General features: G+C 42.8%; 1 protein-coding gene across 2 annotated transcripts in view; it reads left to right on the top strand.

Moving 5' to 3' along the window:
* LOC119172453 (FYVE and coiled-coil domain-containing protein 1) overlaps window positions 1-11,688 on the top strand; it is a 48,307-nt gene extending 36,619 nt beyond the window's left edge. Inside the window, exons 11-20 of one of the 2 annotated variants that reach the window (XM_037423564.2) lie at window positions 1,822-1,962; window positions 2,494-2,565; window positions 2,851-3,005; window positions 3,334-3,472; window positions 4,148-4,221; window positions 5,112-5,278; window positions 6,219-6,309; window positions 6,989-7,328; window positions 8,642-8,814; window positions 11,299-11,688. In XM_037423564.2, the coding sequence (XP_037279461.2) occupies window positions 1,822-1,962; window positions 2,494-2,565; window positions 2,851-3,005; window positions 3,334-3,472; window positions 4,148-4,221; window positions 5,112-5,278; window positions 6,219-6,309; window positions 6,989-7,328; window positions 8,642-8,814; window positions 11,299-11,377 (1,431 nt within the window). In that variant the 3' untranslated portion in view covers window positions 11,378-11,688. The remainder of the gene's footprint in view (window positions 1-1,821; window positions 1,963-2,493; window positions 2,566-2,850; window positions 3,006-3,333; window positions 3,473-4,147; window positions 4,222-5,111; window positions 5,279-6,218; window positions 6,310-6,988; window positions 7,329-8,641; window positions 8,815-11,298) is intronic. The other variant, XM_075891764.1, reaches the window with a different exon arrangement.
* Window positions 11,689-13,666: the final 1,978 nt, after the last annotated feature.

Here is a 13,666-nt window from a genome sequence, read left to right as displayed (position 1 = left end):
AGCTTCTACGGGCTGCGCTGTCAACACGAAAAAAACGGTGCCAAACGTGTACATGGAGCGGCCGTCCACATATAGATGAGCTCTGCACGTAATAAACTGCCACCAGCGGTGACACACGACGTATAGCCCTCAGTACTAACATGCCTGCCCACGAAAGGCGCTTCTCATCCACGCCGTCACTACGCACGAGTCTTGTTGTGGCCATCTACTATGAGGCTGCGCCGCAGGAAACTTGGTTACTTAGAAAGCGCATGTTCACTACAATTGGTATTGCTCCTAAATATTCTAGCCGAGCTTCGTAGACCATTCGAATATTGTTGCTATCGCATTCATTGCTTCGCTCTTTTGGTGAAACTGACTTTTCTTCAATATTGAAGCGTACCCGGGGCATGTAGAGCTGATCGCGGCGGCATTCTGAACTTGAATGCTTATTAGTAAAAATGTTCATAACATATCGGAGGTAGTTTAGGGGCCCTCAAAGGAAGGTTCTCACATCGGGAGTTCCTATCTGACACGGGAACGAAATTATTTGGCTCGGGAGCTGAACCATGCAGTAGAGATAGTTAAAAAAATTGAACCCGAGTACCAATCTTGAAATTCCAAATCGTCGATGATGATGTCATGCAATTATGTAACGAGAACTTGTTCGAAAAAAAAAGGATGGACAACTGATGTATCACTGCTCTGGTTGGTAACAATCGTTTGAACATTAACGCGACACTCGTAAACTTGTTTCTCTTAACCATTAATATATATGTTTCTGGCATCACATACTCACCGAAATGCAATGCAATTTTGCATAGGAAACTGTGTTTTTCGCATTGAGCTCACTTTTTAGGTTCGTGCTTGGTTTTGTAGGTTATTTTTCTGCAATCTTCGTGAGACTTGAGGCAAATTTTGTATTTCCAACTGTCGTTATAAGTTATTTTACATCAAATACAACAAATATTTGACAAGCACAATGCCTATCTAGATATGAAAATCCGAATTGGCCTTGAGGTATGTCTTCCTTCAAAAAAAAAAACAAAAAGCATTCGCCACGCAAACATGAGCTTTTCTCGCCCTCCGCACTCAATATGTCGCGGGAACAGCCTGATGCCGAAGGTTGTTCGAATTACTGCTGTCAAAAAGTATAGAGCATACCATTGCATCAAGTACCACCGGAACTATAGGGAAACCTCCACTTGGTGCCAACGTCCAAACGAACCTTCCTTCGTCGTCACAAGACCGATCACTACGTTGTTCAAACGTTAGCCCTGTGTTCAGCCTTGCCTTGTATGCATTCTCGCATGTTCGAGCCTTTGAGTGCTTGTTATCACTGGATGACTTACATTTTCTTCATCCCTGACAACCCAACACGGTGACTTCACTAATGAGCGTTGTCGGAGGCACAGCACACGCAACACTGCTCGCCTGAAGGCACCGCCTAGGGCATTCTGGAACTCAGGGGAAAGATTGAACGATCGATATTTGCATGTTTTACGATTATTTTATTGAAGTGTGTACCCCCGACTGCCTCTTGTCATGCGTAAGGTTTCCATTAACCTACGAGCGTGTGGCCTTTCAGTTTCATTCATGACACTTGTTCAATCGTCCCTACATGGGAAGGCTTCATAATTATGGTGAAAGCAGCTATCTGCTAATGTATTGAATCTAAGCATGAAGCGCAATGGGTCCTACACTGCTTACCCTCGCAATCGTAGAAAAGTGCATGCCCTAGCAACAGTGTAATGTCACGTATGCATGGATTAGCAGCACGTGGTTTTTCGCTGCAGTGACCTCCCTCACTAAATGCCTGCCACTAACTCTCTCCACCCCTAGAATTACGTGACCCAGCAGGCTGTGATCCAGGAAATGCGTGAACGGCTGGAGGATCAAGAGCGCATGATCACAGAGCTCGAACTGTGTGTTGAGAACCTCAGAGAGGATCAGGTGGCAGAGCAGACAAAGTTCGCGCAAGAGGTGAGATGCATGAAAACACATTGCATCGTGCTAAACCTTGGACAGTGTAACGAGCACATATAGTAAGCGCTCTGTATTACCTACCTGCATAGGCGCAGGAGGGGCCCAGGGGGGCAGGGGATTTCACCCCCTTCTAGTCACCTAAGAGGGAGAGGGGGTGAAATCTGCCCCATAAATTGAATTAAGAGGGAGGGGAGCGCAAAATATGCTCTATACACCCACTTAATAGGAAGAGTGGCGCTGCAATAACATTCGCCCCTTCCTACTCTGATGGAAAATCCTGCACATGCCTATGTCTACCTAAATCGCCATTGTGGTTTTTGCTTAGAACTCAATCTAAGCCATTTTGCTTAGAACTCAATCTTTAGCATCTCTAAGAGACTATGCTGTGCATAAAATGACTGGATGATGGTCCGCAAAGCTAATACTGCAAAACATTACCGATCGATTGTTCACGATGGCTGATGCTAAAATGTTTCCATCTAAAGTGGTCTGAACAGACATTCTTGACGTTTTGAATGTATTTTTCAGATTGAAAGGCTTCAGCTGGATATGGCATCTAGAGAGGAAGAGTGCTCCATTCTCAGCGACGAACTAAAGAGAGTAAGTTAAATTTGCTAGAAAGATTAAAGTTGTTGCCATTATGTCCACTACCGTATTTGCCGAAGACACCGGGATCGTTTAATTTGAAATCACTCGACATACATATTAGTATCTATGAACATGCATGCAAGAGAGCGTGCTGGATAGTACTTAGTGAAATGACTCAACCACATTAAAGGACAGTATAATTAAGCTTTTAAATTATGTGCATATGTTATATTGAGTGTAAAGACACTGCAGAGAAGCACAAAGTCTAACATTGGTGATGTCTGCCCTGTGCCACAGCTTCGTGTGCAAGCCGATGTTGACAAGGAGTACGGGGACCAGCTGAAGCAGCAGTTGGACCAGAGCTGCGCGCAAGTCGCATGGTTTGAAGACCAGCTAGCCCAGCTGAAGGTGGACACTGTGGAGCTCAAGAAGAAGATAGTCAAGCTGGTCAAGTGAGTGTTCCTCGCACATTGCCGCGGCTGGGAAACGTGGCACGCTGGACTTTTCAAGATTCAAGCTTTTCATTGGCTTAATGTAGAATCCAACTGTACTTATATGACAGGTATGCCAGTTCCACAGCAAGCTGTAATGCATTAGGTTAGGGATGAGAAGTTGTAGCTTATTTGTGCACGTACACATCAAATTCAGTGTCTGTCTTCTTATCCTTTTGCAAAACAAAAATATTCTTTTGCATTAGCACGAGTAAACAAGGTGACATTAACTAAAAGGTTTCCACTAAGCAAATGGAAACATACTTTTTTTTTCTTTTTGAATCTCCAGAGAGAAGGACCTGCTGTGGAAGCAAAACGACAGTTTGCAGTTTCTGCAGAAGCTGCAAGCTACTGACAAGTGGATGGACAACAACGAAACAGATTGTTGCCTACAATGTTCCGCTGTCTTCACATTCACGTTGAGAAAGGTAAGCGTGGCATAAGAGCAAAGCTGCCTTTTTCACGCTGTACAGTATTGAAGTTTTGTCTCCGAAGTAGTAGACTCGGGCATCACGATGTTTCTGTCTATTATTTATTGAGATAAAAATAAACGCAGTTGTAGTCATCATTACTTTGTGATGGCTACCCTTTTCCACTCGTTACGAAATAAGAATTGGGAAACAAAATAGCATATATACATATTCATTGCTTGTATGGTTGTATACCAAGAACACACACGTACACCATGTTTAGGGGGTCATGTAAGGACCCTACTATGTAGGTAGACACAACTCTGGAGAGAGACAGCATAAAGTGCCTTGTGTAAGTAACGTTCAGTCATCATCGCAATACACCGGGTGACTCCCCAACCGGCCGCACTAACATCATCTGAAAAGAATGTCCAAGCGAGCATATTAAAAGCAAAATACTTGTGCAATCCCGTCTTCTGGAGTCTTGTACCAATGACACTTTTCGCTTTCAACTCTTCGCCTATTTATTAAGCGCATTTCCATTGCCAGTATGTACACTCGCATTAGTAACTTCTTAATCCATTTGCTACGTCTTGTTTCTTCAAGATTTTTTTTTTGTGCAAACGTTCATAGAGCTTTTGAGCATGTTTCAAAGCATGATATTTCACCCTACAGTCTCGCTTTATCTTTCAGCACCACTGCAGGCTGTGCGGCCGCATCTACTGTAACAACTGCTGTTGCAATTGGCTCATGACAACCGCAAGCAGGTAAGTTTTATCGAAGAAAACAGTTAACCTTACAACTTGAGTGTAATACGTCTACTTGCAAGACTGCGACACTAATATATCAACAGCTTGACCAGTCTCATCGTGTTGCAGAAGCATGTACTTGGCACAATTCGAGTATAATCTCGTTGTCAAAACATGTGTTTGAGTTATGTCGATCGAATCGAGTACCTTTGTTCAGATTTTTAGCGTGTGCGATAAGGCAATGTTTTCCATGTAACATCATATATTGCAGCTCATTTTCCTAGTGCATAACAATTAACAAGTGGGGGTTTGCTGTCGGAATCAAGAATTCCATATGACTAAGTCTTTCACATAGACACACACTGAGACTTTGTAGTGGTCATTCAATTTTATGATTTGGTTTTACTTAATGTGTTGAGATTTCATTTGGTTACAGTGCGGAGGGATACATGAGCTCGCTTAATTGCGTCATTACTCATAGCTTTTCTTGGTTCTCAGACTAGTAGTAAAGAATATTGCTATCGCATTTGACTTGCATGTGCCCGTAAACCACCGTTCATTTCTTTCTGCGAGGCTGCAGTGGCTGCATTTCCGATAGAGGCGGAAATGCTGTAGGCCCGTGTGCTTAGATTTGGGTGCACATCGAAGAACCCCAGGTGGTCAAAATTTCCGGAGCCCACCACTACGGCGTCTCTCATAATTATATGGTGGTTTTGGGACGTTAAACCCCCCATATCAATCAAATCATTTTTCTTCGAGCATCATATATTGCCCTCTTTCTGTCACCATAGTATATAATGTTACGACTCAAGTCGTGAGCCAAGTAGCTCCGTGGCACGTGTACCTTTCCATTAGTCGGAGCTCACTATAAGCTCTTGCTAACGAACATCGTGATTGTTTTTGTGCAGCCGTCCAGCAAGGGTGTGCAATGCCTGCGCATTTCAGCACCAGCAGCTTGAACGTGCCACCAGGCAACCTTCCATCTGCTCTAACACGTCCGGTGAGAGTGAAGAGGATGACCTCGGCGAGCTTGCAGTCAAGAGGAAGAAAGAACAGTCGGAAACTGACACAACCGGTAATTCTGCAGGCTTACTTATTATGTGATGTTACATACAGCGACTGTTAACACCTCACGATGTCGCTTCGTATAGAACTCACACGTACGGCGGAATGCACATGCCATGATTCTGTGTGTGTGCTAATGCGTTGGAAGCTATGGCCGTTCCAAGTACACCAAGCTAGGCTCCATTCCAGCCGTATTGCCGGAGCCTCGCGGCTAGAGTGACGTCACTTGCGTCAGGCTCCAGCTGTCAGAGCAGCCATGCTGAAAAGCTTTGTTGTGTCGCTCCATGTTCTCTCCAGAAGTGTTTTCGAGGTATTTAATATACTTCTTCCGAGGATTCTTGACTAATGGCACAAACGAACGTGCAATGTCTTCTTACAGCATGTTGAATTTTTCTCCTCGTCGCGGGTGCAATCCCGGCTGCAGCAGTCGCATTTCGACGGAGGCCACATAGTAGAGGCCCTTGTACTGCGCGATAAGTCAGTGCACCGTGAAGAACATTACAGTCCCAATTTCTGGAGCCCTCTTCTAAAGTGTCTATTATGATCATATTGTGGTTTCATGACATAAAATTTCCAATATTACTATTCTGTTGCCGTCTGGGGAAATTTTCTCTGATGCAACAAGTTTCATTCCAATCGGTTTGGTGGTTGCACGACCAGAACAGTGTTGCATTTCGCCTGTATTTTACGGCGTAAATTAGAAAGAACTCAAAGTTAACACTACTTTTATCAACAATTGCAAATAATTTGCGAACACTTTTTGCGCAATAAATATAAAGCATCTAGTAGCTTCAACCTCCCGTTTTCCTCGAACGAACTAAGATGTTAACTCGCCTTGCACATAATTGAAAGTCCTGGTAGTGAATATATGAGTGATCAAGTGAGTAGTACTCGTTTTAGCAAGCAAAGATGTAGCGGTGCTCTTAAACAACCCTTTTTTTTCTTCTCAGACTCTTCAAATAGCTCACCCGACACATTCGCCAGTTCGTCACCCATCCAGGCGTCGGCGCCCAGGACTGAGGTGAAGATGACTCGAAACTGGTAAGGCTTACCCATCATTGCAAGCAGTGACAAGTAGCTTGCTCACGTCTTTTGCCACCTTGATATTTTTGTTCGTAGACGTTCAGCTATGCATTGACAGCTGTGCCTAGACCGCACTTGAATAAGGTTAGAAGCTAGGTATACAGTGCGCGTCTTACTCTAGACATCCAGTCTCGCGACTACCACCGTGCTGCTCCCATCAAAGGGGAGGCGCCCGCCGAAGCTGAGCGAGCCGAGATGGTCCTTTGTAAGAGCATTGTAACAGCCTGTGTAGGCCGTGGCGTGTGCTCATGTTTGCCGTTGCGCGCATATCACATAGTTCTTGCCACGTTCACAGACTGCTTTTGTGTCTGTGTTTTCAATATATACCATGCCAAGACACAAACTATCTAGTTGATTAACTACGATGTTTGCCAACTACTATAGAGTGAATTTCACTTTTGCTTAGTCCCGACGAGAACTGCCCCACCAAGCTTCTTGCTGGCAGGTCGCAAGCGAGGCTTTAGGAAATATTTGAATAGGGTATGCAAAGAAATCGCGTTATCGTTTGCTGCTACTTCGAATGTCATACTTTATTCTCAGCGGGGAGAGCCACGTTAAGTTACAGAAATGTGTAACGTATACCCCACGAATGCTCACATTACAGCAGCTATTTTAAAATGTTTCGTTCCTCTCGCAGGTCCTTCCCTAGACTGCGAAGGCCCCAGTTTCTGCAGAGCAGCAGCAGCTTCACCGACAGTGGCAACAGCTCGGCCAAGCAGGAGTTCGACATCATCAGCGACGAGGAGATCGCGCGCTCACTGCTCGCCTGCAGCCCCTACAACAGCTCGCCCAGGACGACACAGGATCGCGCGCTATTCCACACGGGCGCCACGCGTACTCTGGAAGAGATCGCCCAGTGCGGTCCGGCCGGTCTCCGTGGCGAAGTGTGGGTGAACGCTGGAGGACGCTACAGCATCCCCGTGGTCCTCACGGTGCCCGAGACGGCACTCTTCTGGCAGTTCAATTGCGAACCAAAGGTGCGTGTCCTACTGTTTCGCCGTTCACTTGACATTCCTCCTCAATCCAAGAATACAAAGCAATGCCTCCACTTCTGAAGAACTTGGCACATGTTTCACCATGTCCACAATGTTATGGCATTAAAAGCTCACAGGGTCTTTAGTGCATTCGTGTAAGACCACTCGAATGCGAAAGCCACCTTATTTTCCTTCTCAGTCGGTGTAGCGAGCCTCCCCCACCTTCCTCTGAAAGCTTTCTGCACCAAACGTGGTTTTCCATTGCCTCCAAGACTGGGGGCATTCAGTTTTCTGCACTGCGCCTGGTTTAGCACTGCTACGAGTCGGCACACTTTTGACCAAGCAACCATATCATGTGGGAACGTCATCACGTGGCGGCAAGTTTTGTAACGTCATAGCTACTTCTAGATGATGGTTACGTCATATAGTGACAATTTTTTTCATTTGTTCTGACACCATGGGTCAATTTTCACGTTTGTTGAAACATCTAAGCCTTTTGCCTTAATACTACACTTCAATTGAGCAGACTCGGCACCTTACCCAATAAAAGTGTTTCCTAACGCGACGAAAGAAAAATTGTAGGGCTACTAGCGAGCAGAACGTCGCAAAGGTGCTGTGTATGAAATTCTTTTGGACAGTTTCGTGTCTTGGTACGTTATTATAACCACAAACCTGCTATGTGCATAACTTTTTTGTAATCCTTCTTTTTAACCGAAAGAATGTTGAGTAACGCAAAAGTTTCAGCCACCGGGAATTTTGCACCAAGGCTGTAAGTCTTTTACGTCGAAAAAAAGTTCCTATATTAAAAGCTTTTTTCCCTCTCGGTAATTCTTGCTGTAATTTAGTTATTTTCGAACATAATGTGGATTTCATTGGAACACCTGCCACCGACTTATTGTCGTCGGAAACAATACACGCCACTGGGAGCTAATGGGAAACTAACTTGAGGCTAAAGTAGTTGCTTGGGGGTGTTGGTACGACATAGTGAAAAAGAAAAAGTGCAAAAAATGAGAAACCAGACAAAGGACACATACAGAGCACTGAGAACGGTGAAACAATAAAAGGGCTTAATGTACTAGAAATAAATTCAGCTAGAGTTTTCTTTGTCTGGTCTCTTGTTTTTCGCACTGTTTCTTTTTCACTAACATGAGGGCTGTATCACCCCCCTCCCCTTTTTTTCTTGTTTCCCCAGAACATTAAAAGCTGCTGCTCCATATAATACTCCAAAAGTGTTTGCATATTAGTCCAGGTTATTTAACTACACAGTCTATTTACAGCTTGTTCACCATTAACATTTTGCTTCGGTGTTGTCGCAGAGCATATCGTTTGAGATGCGGTACAAGCCTCTGAACAGGGATATCGATCTGGAGATGATGGACGTGATTCTACCCTCGGTGCGAGTGCAGGCCGACGTACAACCAGTCGAAGGAAACCTCGTCGTCAGGAACGTGGGCGTCTACGTCCTAGTATTCGACAACCAGCACTCCAAGTAAGCCATGGCTCATTCGAAAGTGTTGCACTGGTTTTCAACGTATATGCACACCTCTTGCACGCAGGATGGCACTTTTTATGCAAATACTACCATGAAAATTTTGAAATTGGACATGACCCTATTTTGGACGTCAAAATCGTGAGAAGACCCTAATTCTTGAGTTAGGTGTCTACATGTGGTATTCGGTGCATTTCTTTGGTTAGGTTTGTTTAATCTCCCTGTCAAAGCTAATCACGGGGGCCACGTAGAAAGGCGTGCGTGGTTCATATATGCTCCGTTAGATGCCGCCACAATCCCAGCTGCTCACAGGAAGTCCGTTTTTACAATAAACTAATTAAACTAACTTCCATTAATCATTCTGAGTTCATTAGCCCATATTATGAGTTTATGCCTCGTTAGCTTATGTGTCCAGTATAAGGTCAACTTAAACTAGAATAATCGATTTCGTAACAGTCTTACTTTGAAAACACGTTTTCTGAATGTTTAAAGAGCCGAAAATGGGTGCTCGACCAGAAGTCCTTTGAAGAGAAGCAACCAATCGTTGCTCGTGTCACTAATAAAGAGTGCCAGACCTGGCGCGATCAATATCATCACAACATCATAATAAAAAATCGAAATGTGCCTACGTGCAACGTATGATGGCGATGGCAAAGTTGGCGTTAAGCGTGTGGCAAGAGGTTGCAGCAGTCTAACGGGCCAATGTATTGTAGCTTGCGTGGTTGCAGTGCCGCTGTCTGTCTCCTTCTCTTCTTGTCCCTCGTTATTGGTGCTATTTTTATGTGACCAATGTATTGTGATGCCCGTTCGGTCTTATGTCGCAAGTGTTACGACCTCAATAACTTGAACGCTAAGCATTAGTTTTAGTACGAGCTGGAAGGTAAAAAATTTTTATTTAACGCTAAATAATAAAAACGCTTGGAACATATCGCGCGCAGTTCTGTCGTATTGCTTGGTTGGCTTTGCCGACCAAAGTCCCCTTGCTATGAAGCGGATGCACCTCCTAAAACAGTTTCATTCTACAGTGAAGCGCACTTTGCAGGAAAAAGTAAAATTTCTTACTGGTTCCTGTTTTTTTTTTCTATTTTAGGGGATAAAACGTCATTCAGTGTGGTCCTTGCACCAAGTTTCGTTACACTTGTTGCTTTAGGTGTATCGTTTTTAGTCGGGATGTTTAAGTCTTCAGGATGCTTTTTTTACTACTACCGATGTAGCTAAATAGAATGTTCGCAAATCCTCACGTAATCCATTAAATCGCTATCAATAATCAAGCACATGTCGGCGTCATTAAGTATAGTCTAAGATAAAGCACTTCAACAATTTTTGTCAGGCTAAATTGCCGACCTTACAACAGTGATGACTTTTTTCTAGAGCAACTAGTCTTTCTAGGCTTATCTTAATTGACCATTTGCAAAACACTAGGACATTCTTGAAGATTGCCTACACGCTCATACCATGCTAACGGGTTTACTTTCATGCTGTAGTAGCAAGTCCTAGTGGCATTTAGGTCCAAAATATAGTTTTGGTAAGCTCTCATATTAGAACCATGGCATTGTTATGCCATAATGTTGCTGAATGCGAAAGTTTCCTGTAGATGTGGTGAGCACACCTCCTAATGCAGCTAGCTGTACTTAGCAGTGAAGGTCACTTCGCAGACGAAATCCCACGTTCTCTATTCGTGCAAACCATTCTCGCAACTCAAAGGACACCGAATGTCCTTGATAATGTAATGCCACAATATTTTAGTATTTTTTTCGTTTATCTGGAAGCGCTTTATTGTGGCATAATGTGAAAGCTGTAAACTGTTCCTTCTTAAATTTCGGGCCAAAACCCTCACACTAGAATGCTATGCACTCTACATACTATCCCCTTTCTGCATCTCCAAGTGCTTCGTCGCAGAAAAGGCCACCAATAATGACTAGATTTGGAGGCTCTAGTTTATGAGGACTTTTCTATTTGCCCTTAATAGGTGCTGCTGTATCGTTAGTGAAGGTAGGTTGTAAATCGGGAGTGGCTCCGTAGTGCATCATTTTTTTATGCCCACAATGCACCATAGCAACAAGTATTATTCGTCAGAATTTCGCAATAATGATGGCAATAATGACTCCACTTTGGCACTTACATAATAGAATGTAGACTGACTCGATTGGTGAACGATGAACAAGCTACAAATCTGTCATGGCAATGCATGACGCAGCGCAACATCCCATGTGGTTTGTCAAGTCACCTCTCTCGAAAACGTAGGTCTCCCCACCACATTCGGGGCTCCCATTTTCACTTGCAAATAAACGTCTATTTTTTGCTGTCGGGCTGTTGAGACGCATTTTTTTTGCTCTGCCAAACTGAACAGTTCTCTAATGGTCACTTGACAAGTGGTTGTCAACAAGCAATCTTTGAATCAATGTGTGAACTTATTAGTGCAGAAACTGTGCTGTCTTGGGCAAATCTAATCGTTAACAAGTCTCCTCCCTGTCTTGTGCGCAGGTTCATGGCAAAGAAGGTGTCCTACAGACTGCACCTTCACAAGCCATGTGCTTCGGATAGTGATGTGAGCAGCGTGTAAATAAGTTTCTGAACAAGTCTTCCACGGACTGTTTCTTGTATAGATGGACTCGTGTGCTTTATTTAGACTTGTATATTTATGTATGTTTTAGTGTGTTTGTACCATATTTTTGCCATGACCCATTAGGCTTGTGTATCATAATGTATCAATTTTACGTTGAAAGCAATGTATCCGTTAAGTTATTCGATGACTCGATACTGCTTTGAATGTCCACTTGTGCATGATGTTCTTTTAAATGAAGCCTCATTAATTTAAATTCTATATTTAAGAATGTGCTATTGTAATAAAGGATATTTTCCTACTTGTCTTCACATGGGATAGCATTATTCCACTAAAATGAATGCTGCCAGACACATCACGAATAGAATATTTTATTCACCGAAGTACACGAGAAAACAAAACATCGGGTTTTCAACAAAAACATGAACCATCAAGTTCAACATCAACTCTAGCCTGCTCATATTTCCTTTCAAATGATGAAACTGATATGATATAATGTAAAGGAGGTATCTCTTTAACAGTGAGTTTTAGAAAAATGTAGTCATTAGGCATGGCAGACAAATATGTAAGAACCAAGTTGCAAAGTTTGTTGAAAAATCAAGCAATACGAATCTGGATGGTGTTGTTAGCTGTTTATCATGGGAATCCAGAACTTTGTTTCATACAGCAAGCATGAAAATATGGGGCTACTTATTGCATGATTGTGATAAACAGAATATCAACTGTAAAATTGAATGACAAATGCACAAAATATCTGAACTTTGGTGATTCTCCATTGATACATTTAAAAATGTAGTGCACGCAAGTACAGCTTTTCCAAATACCAGTTGTAAGTGCAATACAAGTGTTTGCCATCCTTTCATCGTATCATCCATGTCTGTTGAACACGTCAAATATTTTACTAGAACGCCAGCGATATTGCTGGTCAACTAGAGTGGGAACAGATAGGCAAGTTATTCTAACTTTCATTGAACTTAGCTACAGTTAATCCATGCTTTAGCACAAATACTGAAACTACATGGGTCCAATTTAGGCCACCCCTTCAAAATTTCACTTAAATGAAGTAGAATTGATGTGTAATTTATATAATACATTTGAAGCCACTCATTTTAGATCAATTTTGTCAACACAAATACTCTCAAATGTTCTGGCCTGCATCACTGTTCATGAAGTAGTTGTAGACATAGCACTAGTGACCGAAGAAATGTTCAGAGATACATTTATAAGAGCTTGATTCATGCAAATCTGATGAAAACCCACACACCACTATCAATTTACACGAGAGACTGAATAACTTCAGTGGCGATTTCCCTTTTTCAATCTGTAATGAACTGACAGGTTTAATTGGTCTGAATATTAATTGGCCAACTCTACAAACATGTATTACATGAACAAAAAATGGAAAGACTTCAAGTATGACAGGCAAGTATGGTTGATATGGTGGGGCTGATTTCATGCAATGATTTATGGTTTGCTTGCGCTAAATGCTTAGTATTAGATATCCCTGTGATATGTGTAATAATGTGTAAGTATGTGTAACATTGGATATGTGTACTTACTACTATTTCCTGAGTATTATAAGTAGCTGTGCTACGAGTTAATTTAACCCTCTGACAAAGTGAAGAAAAGTTAATTGTTCCCAGAGCTTTCTAGACTAGGAATATCATCATCTTGCAGCCAAATACAAACACTTGCTGGACTACACTTGACTGAAAGTTTGTGACTAGAGTTGTTGAACAAGCGAGAGAAAGAAGCTCTGTACATTGAGTAGATGCCAACTTTCTGCCTCAACTTGATGATTTCTACCAGCCACTAAATAACGGAGTTCTTCCGGTGCTTGTTAATTTGACATGTGTTATCAGGAATGCCAGCTTTCAGAGACAAACTTTCATAATGATCTGATAATCAAGGCTGCCCAAAAGAACTTACAGATACCACATGGAAACGTCAAACTTTCTGTACACGTAACTGTTTAAGATGAGTTACGTAACATAAAAATAGGCCTTTCGCAGCACCACCTACATTTTTACATAGTGTTACGCATACCTGGGAAGAAAATTAAGATGGCTGAACATGCTGGCTGCCCCAAGCTGGAGAAAGGAGGAAGACGACACTGCGATCATCAACCTGTTGGCCGCTCCGGCGCTTCTTCAACAGGTTGATGATCGCAGTGTCGTCGTCTTCCTCCTTTCTCCAGCTTGGGGCAGCCAGCATGTTCACCCATCTTCGTTTTCTTCCCAGGTATGCACAACAATATCAAGCACAATGTGAAAGCACCTATACTATGAA

This window comes from Rhipicephalus microplus, chromosome 4 (genome assembly GCF_043290135.1).
Source record: "Rhipicephalus microplus isolate Deutch F79 chromosome 4, USDA_Rmic, whole genome shotgun sequence".
NCBI classification, from domain to species: Eukaryota; Metazoa; Arthropoda; class Arachnida; order Ixodida; family Ixodidae; genus Rhipicephalus; species Rhipicephalus microplus.
Note: the sequence above shows the minus strand (reverse complement) of the source record. Positions and strands in the feature narration are given on the sequence as shown.